The sequence below is a fragment of the Adiantum capillus-veneris genome, chromosome 26 (assembly GCF_014529385.1).
Source record: "Adiantum capillus-veneris isolate H3 chromosome 26, ASM1452938v2, whole genome shotgun sequence".
Lineage (NCBI taxonomy): Eukaryota > Viridiplantae > Streptophyta > Polypodiopsida > Polypodiales > Pteridaceae > Adiantum > Adiantum capillus-veneris.
The window spans coordinates 123419284-123438414 of record NC_140956.1 but is presented as its reverse complement, the minus strand read 5'-3'; the positions used below and the strand labels follow the sequence as shown (position 1 = coordinate 123438414).

General features: G+C 44.7%; 1 protein-coding gene across 1 annotated transcript; it reads right to left on the bottom strand.

Annotated features, from left to right (window-relative positions):
- Positions 1-16617: 16617 nt before the first annotated feature.
- Positions 16618-17655, bottom strand: LOC147424124 (putative pentatricopeptide repeat-containing protein At5g40405). The gene is made up of 3 exons (XM_086501548.1): positions 17527-17655; positions 17226-17255; positions 16618-17094 (listed from the first exon to the last, which is right to left on the bottom strand). The coding sequence occupies exons 1-3, from the start codon at positions 17653-17655 to the stop codon at positions 16618-16620; spliced, it is 636 nt and encodes a 211-aa protein (XP_086357674.1).
- Positions 17656-19131: the final 1476 nt, after the last annotated feature.

Genomic DNA, 19131 nt, shown 5'->3' with positions numbered 1-19131 from the left:
TGACCTCGCCATAGGCTATGTACTAGTGAGTCCTATTTGATGCTCGGGTTCTATTGTTGACAGTTTATGCATACATATACAGTCTATATTTTGGGTTCCTACTGCTCTATTTCTGGGGAAACTCTGCCGAAATTTTCCCAAGTTATGATGGCTGGTTTTTTGGTATTTTGAGCCATTTATGCTGTTATGCTGCTGAAATTTGGGCAAAAATCAGAGCATAAGTCAGGTGTGCCTTCTTGGGAGCTTCATGGTTGGCTTTAATGGATGATCAAAATGGCCCTCATTTCACTCCTTTTCATTTAACTCAAAGGATTCAGATTGATGTTCATGTGTCCAGGAAGATCTTTTTTCAGCAGCGCATAGTCTTTATGTTTGGGCCAAGAAGGTTACGAGAGATCTTGGAATGTCCTTTGCCTGTTGTAATTCCGATGATCAACTATGAAAACTCATTTGATGTGCATGTGTTTGTTCTCATCTAAACCTGAGCTCCATTGAAGTTTCTGGAGATTGGGTAGTGAAAAGGTTTGGTTTCTTGCACGTGTGTTTGAAGGGGTTCTCTAGCCATGGCTTTCTCTTATCCGGAGTTTCATGGAAGAAGTGATGAAGATGTGGAGGACTTTGTGGAAAAGATGGAGGTTGCCTGCATTAGCAACCAGATTAATGACCCTACGCAAATGTTATGCTTTCTCCAAATTTGTTTGAAGAGTGATGCACGAGTTTGGTCCAAGGCATTTGAAGAGGAGTTGCGTGCAGCAGATCCACCTATAAGATTGAGTTGGGACAATCTAAGGCATGGATTGGAAGTGGAGTTTGTGAAGATAGAAGATCCTGACAAGGTGTGGCAAGAAGTACAGGCTTTGGTGCAAAAGGAAGGTGAGCCAGTAGATGCGTACATACGTAAGTTTTCATTGGCATGGGAGCGAATGTGCAAGGCTTTAGCACCACAGGTACCCCCGCCTGACATGATGAAGAAGGAAAGGTTCTTGGTTGGTCTTTGGGAGAATATACGTTGGAGAGTGGAGCTAAAGAAGCCTAGGACATATGAGGATGCACTAGAGGTAGCAAGGAACAAAGAGTGGAAGCTGAGGAAAATGAGCCAGTTAGGGGTGGAGTCTTTGCCAATGAGGTCTGAATTTCAGCCTATAGAGTCTTTACAAGGGCGCATGTCAGGAGTTCATCATGAACCAGTACTTACTACTCAGGTTATGCCAGCAGTGGTCACTACAGCAGTGCAAGATGATGGGCTAAGGCAAGACATGAGGCAAATGGTAGATTTGATGAAGAATCTCAGCCTAAACATGCTAGGTCAAGTGGGAAATAATCGAGGTCGAGGGAGGTTTGCAAATCAGCCAAGAGGTGAAGAAAGGCTTAGGAATGGTGTTGGACAAAGCAATGGTAGGTTTTGGAGGCAGACGCCCACATGTTATAATTGTGGAGAGTTGGGTCACATCAGCCCGCAATGTGATAAGCCACCAAGGATGGAGGGAGACATGTATCCATTGCCAAGACAGGATCTAACTAGGTCAAATGATTATGGCATCCAAATTAAGGGAGACAAAGGAACCAGTGGACTGACCCAGGAGGAAAAGGGAAAGACAAAAGTGCTAAGTGTAGTCAACTTGGAGAAGGCATCAAAGCTAGAGTATACATTAGTGATGCCTATTGGGAAGAGGACCACAGAGGATAAGGAAGGGAGAAGTGCCCCAGGTCCTAGTAAGAAGAAAGGAAAGAGCCATGAAGGCGATGATGTCAAGGCCAAGAGGAAAAGGAGAGCTTGTCGAAAGTTTCATGTTTCAGATTTTCCACTAGGGGATGGGCAATTAAGCTATGACTTAAAGGAGGATCTGACGAGCAGGAAGGCAGATGTTACTTTTGGGCAGCTTATAGAGATGGTGCCTAAGCTAAAGCGACAACGGAAGAGGATGGTTAACCCAATGGAGAAAGAGCCAGAGAGAGGTTCAATGAAGGTGTTGGCAATGGACGAGCTACCAAACATTTGTCCAATAGTAGATGTGTGGCATAAAAGGAAAAATTTGGGACAAGGTTATGTGGATGGCGGAGCCCAAATATGCGTCATAACACACTCATGCGTTGAGAAGATGGGTCTCACAGTGGCTGGGGTGTCAGGTTTTCGGATCAGATTGGCAACCATCAAAAAGTAAAATGCTTAGGTGTTGTAAAGAGCTTAGAAGTGGAGGCATATGATGCAAAGGCAGTGGTTGATTTTCATGTGATGCCAGCAGGGTTGGGAGCATATCCTATTATACTGGGCAGACCATGGTTACGTGCAGTGGGAGCTGTTCAAGATTGGTGACATGGTACGATTAGCCTCTATGGAAAGACAGGTACCAAGAAGCTTTATAATATGGACAGAAGGAAACAATTAGAGGAGCTTTATGAAGATGAGGATGAGTCTAGTGATGAAGACTCTTCCACGGTGACAGATGAGGACAGTGATAGCACTACCAGCAGTGATGACGATGCCGATGTTGCATTTCTTTTGATGAACAAAGAAATCCAGGAGATTGGTTTAGTTGCATTTGCGAATGAGGTTGAAGATGAAAGTGAAGGGCCTTATGAAGTGATTGAAGGGCTGATGCAAACCAAGGTTGAGTTGTCAAAGAAGCAGGAATTAATGACGCAAATGATTAGTGGAGACCTCTCAGCTATGGAGAAGGATATATTTTTGCATATGCTGGCTAGTTTTCCTGATTTGTTCATTACCGCATATGAAGAGATCAGAGGGTTCAAGGGTGAAGAGATGCATATAGAGCTGAAAGAAGGTGCTAAGCCAGTGTGGCAAAGGCTAAGAAGGATGGGTCAAGAGCAAATGGAAGCCTTGCGGGTAGAGGTGGACAAGTTATTGAAGGCTGGGTTCATAGTCCCTGTGGAGACCACAGAATGGGTGAGTCCAGTTGTAGTCAGTCCAAAGAAGGATGGGAAGTGGAGAATTTGTGTAGATTTTAAACCCTTAAACGCAGCCACTAAGAAGAACCCATATCCTCTTCCATTCATTGATCAGATCTTGGATTCAGTGGCAGGTTATGAGAGGTACAGTGTGTGTGATGGTTTTTCAGGCTATTTTCAATTGAAGATTGCTCTTAAAGACCGCACAAAGACAACTTTTATTACGCCATGGGGCTGCTATTGCTACACAGTATCGCAATTTGGGTTGTCAAATGGACCTTCCTTCTATCAAGAGAGAGCGAATTGGGTGTTGGAACCATTCATTGGTAGTTGTGTTAAAGCTTTTATGGATGACTTCTGTGTTTATAGCAGTAGGGCTGAACACCATGAGAAGATGCAGATGGTATTGGCTCGATATGATGAATGTGGAGGACAACTAAATCCAAAGAAATGTCATCTAGCACAGCCAAGGGTGAAGTTATTGGGCCACATGGTGTCAGAAAATGGCATTGAGGCTGATCCAGACAAGGTTAAGTCTATTATTCTTCTTCCATTACCTACGAGTACGAAGCAATTGGCAACCTTTATACACAAAGTGAAGTACATGGCAAGGTTTATTCCATTGTCTTCTTAGATTCTTTATCCATTACAACAAGTGGCAAAGCATGATCCATTGCAATGGGATGACAAGTGTGAAGAAGTGTTTCAAGAGGTGAAAGAGGTGTTAGGGGGTTTGTCAGCCATGTAGGCTCCTGATTGGGAGAAAGTGTTTTATGTAAATCCATCAGTAGGGGATGATGCCATTGGAGCCGTGCTATTGCAAAAGGAGAAGGGCAGCCATTATATGAGGCCAGTGTATTGTGCAAGCCGAGTGAAGTTGGTAGCGGAGAGAAAGTTATTGGAAGTAGAGCTAGTGATGGCCAGTGTAATATTTGCTTGTCGACGATTTCGTCATTACTTGCTACCACGGCCTTTTGTTTTCTTGACGAGTTATGCTTTTTTGCCACAGTTAATTAATGGTACTAACATGTCAAATGTGGTGAAGAAATGGGTAATTGAGCTGCAAGAGTTTGAGTTCTCTTTTCTAGTGGAAGATAGTACAAGGGCTACCCTAGCTGATTTGTTGACCTACAAGGAGAATCCCCTTATTGTTAAGGAAGAGGTGGTGAGAAAGGTAGTTGAAGAAGTGCCACAGATCAGCAATGCACATGTGTTGTTCTTTGATGGTTCATACAGAAAGAGCCATGATGCAGCTTCGGGGGGTATAGCACTTTATGATCCAGAGGGGAAGCTAGTATGCAAGAGAGGGTTCAAATTGGATGCTCATAGTAACAATGAAGCTGAATATGCTACTCTGGAAGCCGGATTACACATTTGCTTGAAGCATGGGGTTCGAAGGTTGAGCATGAAAGGTGATGCCTTGTTAGTGGTGAAGCAAGTGCTGGGTGTGTGGAAGAGCAAGAACACCTCATTGAAGGAAATGTGCTTCAGAATTAAAGGCCTGTTAAAAAAGTTTGAAGCATGGATCATCAGACACATTGAACGTGCTCTAAATGGAGAGGCACATGAAGCAGCTCAAGGCATGATTGGGGAGCTATTTGTGCTGAGGACCACTTTACCTCTTTATCATGGCCGGGAAAGTTTGGATCAAGAAGAGGAGTTTTTGATAACAGAAATCATTCCAAAGGAGATTTAGAAGTCTAAGAAGTATGGCTTTGTGTGTAGAGCATACAGATACAAATTGATTGGTGATGTCTTATACATGAAAGGGGCTGATCTCGTGTTGAGACGTGTACCTTGGCGGGAGGAGCTTTACAGAGTGTTGGAAGAGAATCATGAAGGCGCATGTGGTGGCCATTTTTCTCTAAAGATCACCGTGCATAAGATTTTGCAAGAGTGGTATGTATGGCCTAGTTTGCACAAGGATGTTCACCATTGGTGTAGGTCTTACAATAGGTGTCAAGCATTTGGGAAGAGAGTGTTGAAGCCAGAGCTACGAAAAACCATTATGGCGTTTGATGTGTTTGAAAAGTGGGAGATTGATGCAATAGGCCCGTTACGTATCACAAGTAGGGGCAAAAGCTATATTTTGACGGCAGTGGACTATCTTTCTAGATGGGCAGAGGCTATAGCAGTAAAACAGATCATTGCAAAGGATGTGGAAAAATTTGTGTATGATGAAATATGTTGCAATTTTGGGGTGCCACTGGAGCTACTAGATTTTTTATGTGCAAAGATGAAGATTAGGCACCAGCATACCACTCCTTATTACCCACAGTGTAATGACTTAAAGGAAAGATTCAATGGTGAGTTGGTACAGATTCTTTCGAAAGTGACAGAGCACCAAGGAAATAATTGGGATTTGGAATTGCCTAGTGCATTATGGGCTTACCGTACTTCGGTGAAGACAGGTACAGGGTTTACTCCATTTCATTTGGTGTATGGAAAAGAAGCACTATTGTCTGTGGAGGTAGAGTTGCCTGCGCTCAAGATGTTAGAGAAGTTGCTTGGGTCGCCTAGTGATGCATTCAAAGAGAGGCTCTTGCAGTTACAAGAGGTTCAGCTGGATAGGATGAGTGCATTGGAACATTATGGGCAGATGCAAGATAGGGCTTTAGCAAAGATAAATGAAAAGGTCAAAAGTAAGGGTATCAAGAAGCATGACTTGGTTTTGCGCTACAACAGTAAGGTGGACAGCACCTTCCAAAAGAAGTTTCAAATTAAGCGGGAAGGCCCTTTCAAGGTAGTGGAGTGTTTTCCAAATGGCACATATTAGCTGGCTAACCTGGATGGTGTTCTACATAAGTCAAGGGTAAATGGGTTGCGTCTTAAATTGTATCATGCTAGATTGATGATGGTGGAGCAAGATGAGCTGTCTGTGGATCAAGCAGTGTTGGTGAGGGATGAGGAGTCCTGTGATGCGGCGAGTCTCATATCTCTCTTTGCTGCTGCTCATCATGAATGATCTAGCAGGCTAGGGGATGGGCAAATTATGTCAGGAGTTTTTTGGAGCAAGGGATTGCGCATATGTACATATACATGCATGGTGCATCAAATAAAGGATTGCCCATTTTCCTTAGCCAGGTGGTTATGTGGGGCCCACATGTGTACAGGTAGGATAGGGTGTACATAGTGCACCGATTTTCACTATTACTAGTACCAGTGTGTTTTTTCTACAATAATGAGGAGTTGGTAGCACTTAAAACTTCTCGAGGAAGCTATCCGCGGGCCGACGACATGAGGTCAGCAGGTGCGTCAGATGGCATCTAGTGGCGTCAGGAGGGCGAACGAGGTCAATATTTGCATGCAGATGAGGACGGACACAACGTGGGTGTTTTCTTGTGAGAGTTACGCAGAAAGTTCATCATTAGGACCACTTTTTGGGGCCACTTCACGTGGTGGCGAGATGCATTATTGGAAAAAAGCTGAGTGCCAGGTGTGCGGATGATGCAAAAAGGTGACAACTATGCACTGCGAGGTCAGTTTTTGGCCTGTTCGGGGTCCGTTTGAGGTCATCTAAAAATCCAAGGGTGCCCAAGTAATAAAGATAAGTGTGGGAACTGAAAAAACTGAGAGAAGACCAGAAAAAACGTGGAGAAGAGAGGAGGAACAGCCGCAGGTGTGTTTTTGCTCATTTTGGAGCCTGTTTTGGCCGTAAACTGCTCATCCGAGGTCGGATTTGAGCACTTTGACATTGTAGACTGGGGTTTTGGGCCATTCCGGACACGATGGAGCTGTCCATTTTTCCAAATTCCTCACTCTTTTCCTGCTGTTTTTCTGTATAAGTTTCTCCTATGAGCGAAGTTTCTGCTCTAGTTTGTGATTGTATCTGGCTTATTTTACCCATATTGTGTGAGCTATTTGCCCCATTGGTGTTGGCCCAAGCTCAATTGTATCTAAACATCAGAAATTCTCCTCTTTTGAGCTGAGTTTTTTTTGTTGTGTGTGTGTGTGTGTGTGTCTGTGTGGAGTGGGCAAGTGGATAGTCTCTCTCCTCTCACTCCAGAGGTGTGTTCCCTGTCTCGGCCAGGTGTGTTGTCTAAGCCAAGTGGTGCCCCATAGTGTGTGTGTGTATCTTCCCAAGAGTGTGTGTCGGGTCGTTATAGAGGCACTGTGTGTGTTGTCATCCCGCTCACAACGTAATCATTTATTGACATACCTCGGCTCTTCTTCATGTTGTTCAACTCTTTTTTGAGTTGAATCTTCCTTGCTCTCGTATTTGTGGTGTAGAGCTTCTTGTATTTGTGGATTGAATCTTCCTTGCTCTCGTATTTGTGGTGTAGAGCTTCTCTAAGGCATCCCATGCCTCCTTAGCAGAATTCAATTCCTGTATGTGTCCTATCCTGTTATTAGACACATTCTGAGAGATTAGAAACATCACCTTTTTATCCTTCTCGTTCCATGCTTTCAATTAATCTTCTGTTATGTTCTCTCGGGGAAGCTCTGGCTCTACGTCTTCACTTGTAACATACCCCCACAGACTTTTGCCCATCAAGTAATTCCTCATGCGAAATTTCCATGGCTGGTAATTTCACTTATCCAGCTTCTCGATGCCAACATTTGTATTGCTTTCGTCCATCTGTGTAGTCTGATTTTACCAGAAACAACAAAAACGAAAATATGAAGAGATCTTACACAATCTGCAGAACCTGCGAAATCTGCAGAAAATTGCCGTTTCGTAAATCGATCGTAACTTTTGATCCATAGCACCGATTTGGGCAAACTATGGTGTCAAATTGATCGCAGCGAGACGATCTACCAGATTTGGCACTTGGCAATATGCTGCTGACGCCGCGCTTGCAACTCATCGCCTCCTTGACCACCAAATTCGAACTAGAAGACCTCCAAAACTGAGCTGGAAGACAGCTATGTCTCCCCAGGCTTCTCCCGCTCTGATACCATGTAAAGATTCGGGGGTATGTGCACTTGTGTTGTGGCGCTCTCTCTCTCTTTCCCTCAAACACAGAGATGGAAGCAAGGACTTTGTTCTTCTATTATGTTCTCACTTGGTTTTTTTTTTTACAAATGAAACCTTAGTACAATATATAAAGGGAAAGATAACGCATTCTAGTATGAACACTGAACTAAATCAAGTAAGTCTGGCTAAGTAGGTAGCCAACTGTCTCCCATCAATCACGCTGGCTCATAAGTCTTTGTCATCCTGGAGGGTCACATGTTGAGCTTGATCTTTCAACACTCCGACATGTTGAAGTCCCCTCCTATACACCAATGATCGGCCTGCGGCAAAGACTCGACAATCTGTGACCAAAACTCTGCATGAGCGCTTGCCACATTGGGCGCATAGATGTTTAGGAAGCCCACAAGGCCACCCTGAACCTGCATAGTAATCCATTGAGCCCTGCCTGGCACAATAATCCCTCTGCCCACAATGGCCTGTTGCAATGAATCCGCAATAGTCATACATATCCCACCCTGGATGCCTCCAAGTCCAAAAGCAGCTGACCAAAAGGTATCATATTGTCCATGAAAAATCTTACCACATCGCCGAATGCGGCTCTCACACAGATGGTTCTCCTAAAGCATAAGGAGATCAATCTCTCCTCCCACAAGGCAACGCTGAAGCTCTTGACGCAATCGGCCCCACTATCGCTGAAACTGGAGCCCACTTAGTCCCTGCACATTCCATGAGACGATCCTCATGGGGAGTGAGAGAGAATAGATGTTGCCGCAGCAGCAAGACGGGCTATCTTCAAGGCTGGCTTGGATGGGGAGTAATCCGCATCCGAGCGTCCTCTAGATAGGCGTGATTGCAGTGAGTGCCTAGCCCAAGCCCAAGCAGAGCGAGCCGTGCGTAAAGCAACTTCCTCTGTCCAAGAGTCCTCATGAATGTATACATAGCAAGGCAAACACTGCGTATCAGCAAAGAAGTACACCACAATGTGCCTACATCCTGCTGGGTCTGGGGGTGTCACCACAAACTTGGCCAATAGCCACAAAGTCTGCAGCAAATCTGTAACTCCAAGTTCTCGCATGTGATGAGAGAACTCAAGGACCTGTGTATGCAACCATCCCAACACTGAGTCGAGGGACCACTCTGTCTCGGCCCTACCACAGAGGGGGAAGGAGAAACCAACTACTGAGTCCAAGGCCTCTGTCCCCCTAGCGGTGAGGAACAAAGCATGGACCCTGAAGCAGGCTGCCTCGTGGTCTACTGCGAAATCGCAGAGAAAGCGAGTAAACCCGTATTCGAAGAAGTCCCAGCGACCACGAGTGATAGCTGCAAGGGAAGATTTATGAATTTTTAGAGGTGGCCAAAAGAAGAGCTAACCCTCTCTCGCTAGGAGACTCGTGGCAAAGGCGCTGCCAAGAGATCTCCTAGCCACCACAGAGGGACCAGTCTCCTGAGTCGACTGTGGAACAAGAGCAAGAGAGGGGGGGGGGAGAAGGAGTTGGGGAGAGCAGAGGAGAAGAGGGGCGGGATGGGGCAACAGAGGTAGAGGGGAGAGGTGGAGAGGCGACGGGAGCAGAAGGCGGGGGGAGGATGAGGAGGAGGAGGGGAACTCTGAAGGGGGAGGGACTGTCGAGGGTGAAGCAAAGGTGGAGGCTAGCATAGAGACTCCTCCTACTCAAGAGGACCAAAGCGGTTCCCCGTGGGAACCCACTGCTGCTGAGTAGGCACCTGAGGGCCACTCTGAGTGCCAGGATGTCGCTGTGGCCCTTGGCGTCGACAGCCACGGGCCTGCTGCCACCCCTCCTCCGCTGGAGTCCCAGGCTCGGAGGGTGGCTCTGAATCTGTGGGCTGTGCCACTGACTATGGCTACGGTCCACCAGCCTTGGCAGGCTGGGGCTGAGGCTGTGGTGCAAGTTGCGGCCTCCTCTATGGACATGCCTTCGCTAGGTGGCCCATCTGTTGGCAAATGAAGCACTGGTTTGGGAGGCCCGAGTACTCCACACTCTGTCTAAACCAACCCCCACTCACCCGAGGCAGAAGGATGACCTTCGAGAGTGTGTGGGTATCTCTGACCAAAACTCGAACTCAGGGGATGCCAGCCACCTTGTTAGCTACTGATGCTGCCGTACGAGGTGTCTCTAGGACAGTCGCCAATGGAGGAGTCGATCCTAGAAAGAAGTGGTAGGTACTACCTCCGTAAACCCAGAAAGTAGACTAAGATGGGGATGTCTGCCTCCTCTACTGGAACATCCGAAGCCGGGTCAAAACCATGTCGCCACTGTCGAAAGTGGGCGTGTGATGCTCGGATGGCCAGTGGACTCATAGCTATGACCTTGGATGCCATCTCAAAGGTCTCAAACTCTATCTGATAGTATCCCTGTCTGAGAATCTGGACATCCAAGATCTTGCCCACCTCTACGAGAAGGCGGGCCTGGAGAAGGTCTTGCAGCTCTCCTCTGCTAGGTCGGGTGTCGAGAATCTTGCAGATGATCAAAGTAGCCTGCAATCTCTCTACCTCTGTGGCAAGGCTCGCTTGCTCTGTCGACGAGAGAGCAAGTCGAATGGTGGGCTCAGCACGGTCGGGCGAGGGGGCTTCTGGCGAGTCCCTCTATGGAGAAGCTGGAGCCTACATCTGTGTCTATTGCTGTGTCGTAAGAAGAGGTCGACGGGTGGACGCTGCAATCAAGCGCAGGAAACACTGACCCAAAAATTGAAACAATGGTGAGGAGGCGGGGAGAAAGGCGGGTGCAAGGGAGGCGGGGGGAATCGGGGGGGTGGGAAGGACGGGGGGGGGGGGGGGGGGGGGGGGGACAACGGCTGGGGAGGGTGGAAGCGCTGGCGGCAACAGGAGGGGGGGTGACAGGGGGTGGCTAGAAGCAGTGGCTAGGGGGTAGGTAGGGGCCCCAAAGGCTGGCAGGCAGGCAGGGGGTAGACAGCAAGGCATATGGGCACGGGGAGGAGGCAGCGGGCTGAGATGGGGGGAGGGGGGGGGGGGGGGAAGCGAAGGCGTGCAAAGGTGTAGCAGTAGCAGTGAGCCCAACAAACTCAGGATTCTAGTGAAGAAGGGAATTATGTGTTAAGTGGTTGAGAATCCAATGTAGCCGGTCCCTTCTGATAGCGTTGAAGTCCCTAGGGTGAACATTATTGGTGTGTACAAGTAGGATGTTGAAGTTTTGGCCAACAAAATGGAAAGGTAAATATAAATCAATCCAGAAACTAGATCTCATAAAGGCAAAGAGACAGTGTATGAGAAGGCATCACAAGATCAAGCAAGAAGAGAAGGCATCACAAGATCAAGCAAGCAAATTTTCACTTAGGCCCCGAGTACCTTGAATATGATTCCATAAGCGATGTGCAAAACCAAAATTCTAACATAACTTCTAGTCAATTGTTGTCTTTGAATCCTAAACTGAGAAGGCAATGGTCTTCAAGTGTGAGTACGAGGCTACCAAAAGATAAAGGAAGTGTGCAAGTAGTGCAGAACATGGCATCAGGGTGGGTAGCCCGGCGGATGTTCTTCCTTTGGGGTGGATGCTCTCATCAAGAAAAGGACATAGTCTCAATCTTATTTTGATGGTTGAGCAGAGGTTTGCATCATAACAAAAACTGCAATGAGGAAAACAAGCATTAAGGCGGTAGCCAACTCAAATGTGTGCATGGGGAGGGCTTACCATGCTAAAGCTAGGTATTTGGGCGTGGCTCATGATGTAAGAGTGAAAGTTATGGGTAAAGAGAGCTTAATTATTTAATTACATGCATCTAAATTCTCATTTGACCTCTCTAAAGGCAATCAAATAGGATTCAGGCACACCATGAGGGAAACATGGGTAGGGGATTCACATGTGTCCTTATTGCTTCTTAAGTCTTGGGCTTTCTTTGAGAGAGAGAGAGTGTGTGTGTGTGTGTTCTCTCTCAAGATCCTACCTTTAGGGCTCACCTCCTCCTTTGTAGGACACGATTTGACTTTGAACACCTTAGCCATTAAGCATGAGAAGCACCTCAAGCACCTTAGTCGTCAATCATGACAAGAACCTCAAGCACATGACTAGCTTGTGTAAAGGCCTTAGGTCTAAGGACTTTTAGTAATAACCTTTGGAGGTCTTTAATGAAGCTAACCCTAAGGTCTTTTAAGCTCCATTACTGCGTGCTCATTGATCTTTGGTAGGCCATCTCCCTTTTTGGACCCTTAATGAGAGGTACTCTCCCTTTTGGTCTCATGCTTCAAGATAGATCTAAAAGCACATATCTATATTCTAACTCTTGTTCCGAGAGCAAGATGATGATGCAAATAGTGATGCTTCCTTGTCAGGGTTGAGAGAAGAGGATGCCATTATTAATGTTTTCTTATTTGATTGTGGTATGTATGAGCAACATATTATGGAATATTTGATTGCTATTAGTACCTATTCAGAGGAGGTGCATGAAGAATCTTCACAAAGAACCGATGGATCTTTGGCTACCATAGAAGTGTGTGAAGCGCAACAAAATGAACAGATCTATTAAGATTACCTAGATGGTGTTCTTTGTGTGCCTAACATTTTTTACATGACCAAAGTACATGATACACACAATGTTTCTCCTTATACTATTTCTCATGAGCTGCAAGAGGAAGCAACCCACAATTCCTTGATAGATAATGAGGGTAGTCAAAGCTCTATTGATCCAAAGCTGGATGAAAATTTACAAGTTACAACTATTTTTCATGGTCACACCGGAGTTCCAAGTAGTGATGTCTCATACATTGATGTGGGATTTTCAGAGGTTCGTGATAACTATGAAGTCAAACAAAGTGATGATACTAAATCACTATGGATATAGCAAGGAATTCACATGCTTCTTCAATTTTTTTGGCAAGGTCCTCGCTACAGTTGGGTTTGGATAATCTTTCTACGAATGCTTATGTCAACATCATTATGGTTGCCAAAGCAGTGTTCCTACATGCTTGATGAGCAAAAGCTATCAAATTTTTACGAGATTTGGGTGCTGCATAGTGATTCAAAGGAAGTCTTACTTTATTGTGATGCTCAAAGATGCTATGTGCTTGCAAAGATATTTAACCCAAGATATTGTATGGTACTTAAGAAGCAGGTTGAATATGTTTGGGCTCTTCTGGGTGCACAATGTCATTGGTTACTACCTCATCCAAAAATATCATGCTTCCACCAAGGATGTTTGGTGCTGGTCGAGACCCATTATGTTTGCTCATGTGGATTCTATGCAGCTCCAGTGCTTGGGTAATATCTTCTTAAGACATTTGATCCAGGAGGACAACTCTATGTGCACACTCCTCTATGCCAGTTGACCCATAAGCCATAAGAATCCGGTGGAGTATTTGCTGCTTCCAAATTATGGAAGAACAGTTACAACCTTTACAATGATGCAATAGATTTATGGGTTTTTGGATGGTTACACTTTAGTGACAATAAGTTTTTGAGTTTTTGCTTGGATCCTGGAGGTTTATGTCTACCTGAAGTCAAATTCTTGAGAGGTTATTGACAACATTCTTACAGTTGGTAGTGGTTAGATTTTATGCTTGCAATTTTTGAAGATGGTTGGCACATACTGGAGGATGTGCTGGTTCAGAGGGGGTGGATGTCATGATGCTTCACGTTCTCTAGGAGAAAAGCACAAGATTCATATGGTTTTTTTAAAGGTTTTTTGACAAAATCATGTCGGATTATTAATGCGGTGTTCTGGAGTACCGTTGATGGCAGATAAGTATGCCAAAAGCAGTAAAATTCATGATTTGATGACTTTATTGCTCGTGATGGTGTTATTCAGAGTCCATTGATTCTGAGATTATGAATAATAAGGCAATGGCAAAGGTGTTCTAGGTTTAGTACTACGAGAGTTGGCAATACTTTAGTTGATACTTATTCTCACGAAGCTTTAAAAAAAGTTTCTTGATGGGAGTTCTCTTTGGAAGGTCGTCACTTGGAGTACATTGATCGTGGTATATGTTGCTTGTGACACGGAAGTTGGATGGGAAAGAAGGTTAAGGAGGTTCTTTTTTTGATGCAAATACCTTAGCTTATGCCCAAAAGGTTGATTTTTTTAAACCAACATTGAACGATGCACCCGAGCTTACAACAAGAGGGACCAATGTGCATGGTTGCATGCTATTTTAATAATAACAGAACTAGAGTGCTTCATTAGCCGTAGAGTCCGAGGGTAAGAGAAAACAAGAACCTCTAGAAGACAAAAGCTTGGGGGGCGGGGGGGGCCAGAGAGAGATGTATATTTTTTATTATCGTCCTAAATGGACAAATATGACCTCTAGGACCAAAGGTACATGTGAGATGTACCCTCATAGTATAGTGAATTTTGGGCACACGCACCCTATCAAAGCTATCAAAGTTTGGATACTCAACAGCTTTTTCCAACATGATCATTCTGTTTTCTCTAAAGTTGAAGGTTACATCTACATCACCATCAACAATTGGACCAATAGATTTGCCATTTTTGGCCACAAAACAAATGGAGGACAGTATTGGTCATTGAATTTTGGATTATCTGCCTTCGATTGCATAAGAGCTTCTATATCACTCTTGAACTTGTGAGGAGATTCTCCCAGAACTTGTGCATCCAAGCCTCTTTTTACCACATTCCAGTCATTCTATTTAACAAAGTCCCAACAAAACTAACTCTTCAACATTGCATTGCAAACCCAAATCAAAGTGAAACAATCAACATCAACAATTTCTATTGATCTTGTCTTGGCTCTTAAGGTGTTTGCATGGATGCATTAAGACCCATATTGAAATCTTACCAAGCTCTTTCAAACCAAAGGCAGCTGTCAGTATTTGGTAATCACAAGGTGCCTCATAGCGATCCATAGTTACATGCATACGCCCCCCTCCAGATTCTTGTGAGGCAACCACTCCTTGTTGCCGTAACTCTTCTAAATCTTTCTCGAGCAAAATATTGGAACTATAGATGCCATTTCAATACTTCTCAAGTCAAAATATTTATGAAAGGATGAGAGAGAGAGAGAGAGAGAGGCTACCGATTGCCGTGGTTCAGAGGTGTACATCGAAAGAATGAGATACCAATCGTAGTGCTTCAGAGGGGTACCTTGCAGAAAACCACGAGGAGGGTTAGAGCTTTGTCAAGCTCAATGTTCGTAATCAAACAAGATGTCAATGTTATTAGTTATTTGTTGTTCGATTTTCATGTTTAAAAAGAAAAAAAACATGCAAGTTTCTTTCTATGGGGGAGTTTGCATAGTCCTCCCCAATTTTTATAATACGAGGGAATGTGCCATTCCCACGGCAACGTGCAATTCTCAGTGTGTTCATTAACTGCGTTCGCAGTGTCAAATATGTCAAAAATCACAGAATGGTAAGGCTTACTCACCGCGCGATTGAATGTCTATCGTCGATGCACCTTTCATCAACGATGATGGGCATCTCCTACTCTTAACCCGCTACAAGAGACGACAATGCAGGATGAAGGAGATAGGCTTGTGACTATTTTGGGTGGACGAACTTTAGGAAGAAGCGGGAATTTTTATATTTCAGCTTCTGTCAATTCAGAGCCCATTAAAATTCACTCGTCGCTTCATACGTCCAAATCTGGTGGAAGCAAAAAGGATGGTGCTCAACTGTGAAAGGCACATTAGCAGTGGGTGATCAATATCAACTGGTGTAAAGAGTTCAAACCAGATTATTTCTGCCATATGTACTATATGTACTCTTGTTCTGATTAGTTCCAAACTCAAGTTTGGAAATTTGACAACACCATAGAACAAATCAATCTCGCCCTTCATGTGCATAACCTGCTAACACCATAGTCCATGTTGTCAAGTAGTGTTTTGGACTCATCAAGCTTGCCACATTACCAAGCACAAAATATTTCTGTAACAGCCCCACAATAGCCCCTATTTGCATAAGTGATTGCATTTGGAGAGGTGCCCTCACTTTGCATCTGTTGGAAACAGCCCAGGGCTCCATGGCATTCCGGATAGAAATATCCTCAAGCACTCTTTGGTGCTTTCCCAAGAACAAGACATTTCACATACGTGATCATTGCTCCTACGTAGTGCCACATGCTTTCAAGATGCAAGCATATGTGATTACATCATAAGAAATCTCCTCGCTTCGCATCTTGAAAACAGGAAGCCAACAAGAGCTCCCTGGTCTTGTCACTATTGGGCAATGAGATGCACTTCAAGACATGACATTCTGGACATTAGGGCAATGTTACACGCCTTCAAGACAAAAGTGTAGGTAATCGCATTTTGGAGAGGTGCCCTCACTTTGCATATGTTGGAAACATCACGGGGCTCCATGGCATCCCACAGATCAAGAAAGACCTCGAGAGAAGTGTTCAGAGTGGCGTTAGGTGCGGGTATTGGAGTGTGCATCTAGCCACCCTTCTCCCCATCAATGCGAATGTTCTTTGTGAAACATAATCTTTTCCTTGTGGACTAATTGATCTTTGCTCAAGTTCTAGCCAACTTCTCACTATGCTGACAATGCAAAACCTTTTTGGAATCAGCTGACAGGTTTTGTGGAACCAATGCACGTGCGGGGAATATAATTTCAAGATCTTGTTTGTTGCATAAAGGGCCACTATGCCCAAGCCAGAATGGCCAAACCCCATCTCACTAACCTTAACTTAATATTCATTTTATCTATATACACACAATTAAAGAATAAGGGTATGGTGTGTTGCTGCACAGCTCCATCCACTACTGTGTACTCTCCTCTCTCACTCCTCTCTGTGATGTGCAAACATTGCATTCTCGTCACTTGATTTGTCTGCTTTGTGGATGCTTGGTATCCCCAACAACAAATTTATTGAGCATTTCCACTTGCATTAACCCAGCAGCCAGATCCTGTCTTATTCCAAGATGCACTTTTTATTCTCATGCATTCAATATGTTCTACCTCCTGTTGCATCTTAGCAGCTGCATAAATATTAATCATTAAGACATATGCTGCCCCATAATGTCGGTCTAGTTGGACTACTCGCTCAAAAGAAAAATTTCCGAGCTTGACATTTTTCCATTGGTGGCAAGTACCTAGAAGGGAGACCCAAACTGGACGATGATCAGACGATGGCATCATTGTAATTACTCTCATTGCTTTGTCAAAGAGCCTTGTACGTCCAAAACGATCAACCATGCAAGTATAGTGTTCTTTGTTTGGTGCAATGTCATGTTCTTCCCTCATGTTATCAAAATGCATCTGACGCTCATCGACTAAACTTGACTGGCTACATGCATAGAGCACATTGACATAAGTGATTGCATTGGGGGAAATGCCATCTTGCTGCATGCATTGAGAACAGTCTAGAGCTTCGTTTGCCCGCCCTTGCTGGGCATATCCTCCTATAAGTGCAGTCCAAGAAACTACATTTGGGGAGAAACCCTCCCTCCGCCTTCGCTGAAAACACCCCTTACCTTCTTGGACTTGTCCCTATCGGGCATATCCTGCAATCAGTGCATTCGAAGAGACTTCATTCCGAACAGAAAGCTGGTCAAGAACTTGTTGTGCTTTCAAAAGAACACCACACTTGGCATACATGTTAACCAAAGCATTGCCAAGCACGACATCTTTTTGTAACAGCCCCTGCCTAACAATCTCATCATGACTCTGCTTGCCCATGCTAGCGTTTTGCATAATTCCACATGCCTTCAAAACACAAGCATAGGTGACCGCATCCCGAGAGAAGCCCTCACTTTGCATTCGACAAAAACAGACAAGCACTTCCTGGCCCTGATTTTGTTGGGCATATCCTGCAATCAATGCATTCCAAGAGACTACATCCCGGACATAAAGCTTGTCAAGAGCTTGTTGTGCTTTGGAAAGTACACTACACTTGGCATACATGTCAACGAAAGCATTACCAAGCATGGCAATTTAGTGCAACAACCCCCGACTAACAAGCTCATCATGAATTTGTTTTCCTGTGTCGACGTCTTTCAAAGTGCCACATACCTTCAAAATGCAAGCATAGGTGACTGCATCTGGAGAGAAGCCCTCGCTTTGCATCCGTTGGAAACATCCCAATGCTTCTTGGCCCAACCCCTGTTGGGCATAACCTGCAATCAATGCATTCCAAGAGACTGCATCTCGATCAGGAAGCTCGTGAAGAACTTGTGGAGCTTTCAAAAGTACACCACACTTGGCATACATGTCAAACAAAGCATTGCCAAGCATGACAATTCTTTTCAACAGCCCCTGATTGACAATCTCATCGTGAATTTGTTTCCCCATATCAATGTCTCGCATAATGCCACATGCCTTCAAAATGCAAGCATAGGTGGCTACATCTGGAGAGAAACCCTCACTTCGCATACCATGGAAACAATTCAAAGCTTCCTGGCCCTGGTCTTGTTGGGCATATCTTGCAATTAATATAGTCCAAGAGATGACATCTCGGTTGGGAAGCTCCTCCAAAACTTGTTGTGCTTTCCGAAGTACACCACAATTAGCATACATGTATATCGACGCATTGCCAAGCACGACATTCTTCGCCAACAACCTCTGACTAACAATCTCGTCATGAATTTGTTTGCCCAGATCAACGTCTTGAATAATACCGCATGCCTTCAAGGCAAAAGCATAGGTGACCACATCCGAAGAGAGGCCCTCGCTTCGCAAGCGATGAAATCAGCCGAGAGCTTCGTGACCCTACCCATGTCGGGCATATCCTGCAATAAGTGTAGTTCAACCGACGACATCCCGGATTGGAAGCTCATCAACAACTTGGTGTGCCCTGACAAGTGCACCGCACTTAACATACATACTGAACAACAAGCTATGTAAGCACGCGTCCTTCTCAAGTAACCCACTAGTGCAAATCTTCGCATGTACCTTATTGCCTTGGCACAAATCCTCCTTCTTAGCACATGCTTTTAATGAGGTCATCCAAGGTAGTCTTATTATTTTCGAGTGTTGGTCATTGTCTTCATCTCCATATTTAATTTATGTGATTTTGTGAGGGGATTGAGAGATTCTCAGTGAACGCGAAATGAGTGTGACTATGGGAACCTCCGAACTAAGATCGAATTGCTGGCAAGAGTTGGCAGTTGGTAGCTTTTGACGGCGTAGTTTTTTTTAGAGGTTTTTAGTGCTTGGGTTTTTCTTTTTAAAAAGAGGAGCTACGTGGGCCTTATAAGGACAGGCCAAGGATTCGCGTTCATCACTGAGAATCTCTCAATCCCCTCACAAAATCACATAAGTGAAATGAGTGTGACTATGGAAACCTCCGAACTAAGATCAAATTGCTGATAAGAGTTGGCAGTTGGTAGCTTTTGATGGCATAGTTTTTTTTAGAGGTTTTCAGCGCTGGGTTTTTTTCTA

Excerpts from the sequence above, each read along its gene's own strand:
- LOC147424124 (XM_086501548.1), bottom strand. The coding sequence starts at position 17,655 with ATGTATGCCAAGTGTAGTGTACTTTCCAAAGCACAACAAGCTCTTGAC. Across the intron at positions 17,256-17,526 it reads ATCAGGGCCAGGAAGTGCTT|GATATGCCCGATAGGGACAA; the intron begins GTCTGTTTTTGT and ends CACTGATTGCAG. Across the intron at positions 17,095-17,225 it reads ATAGGGACAAGTCCAAGAAG|CAAGATGGCATTTCCCCCAA; the intron begins GTAAGGGGTGTT and ends CAATGCATGCAG.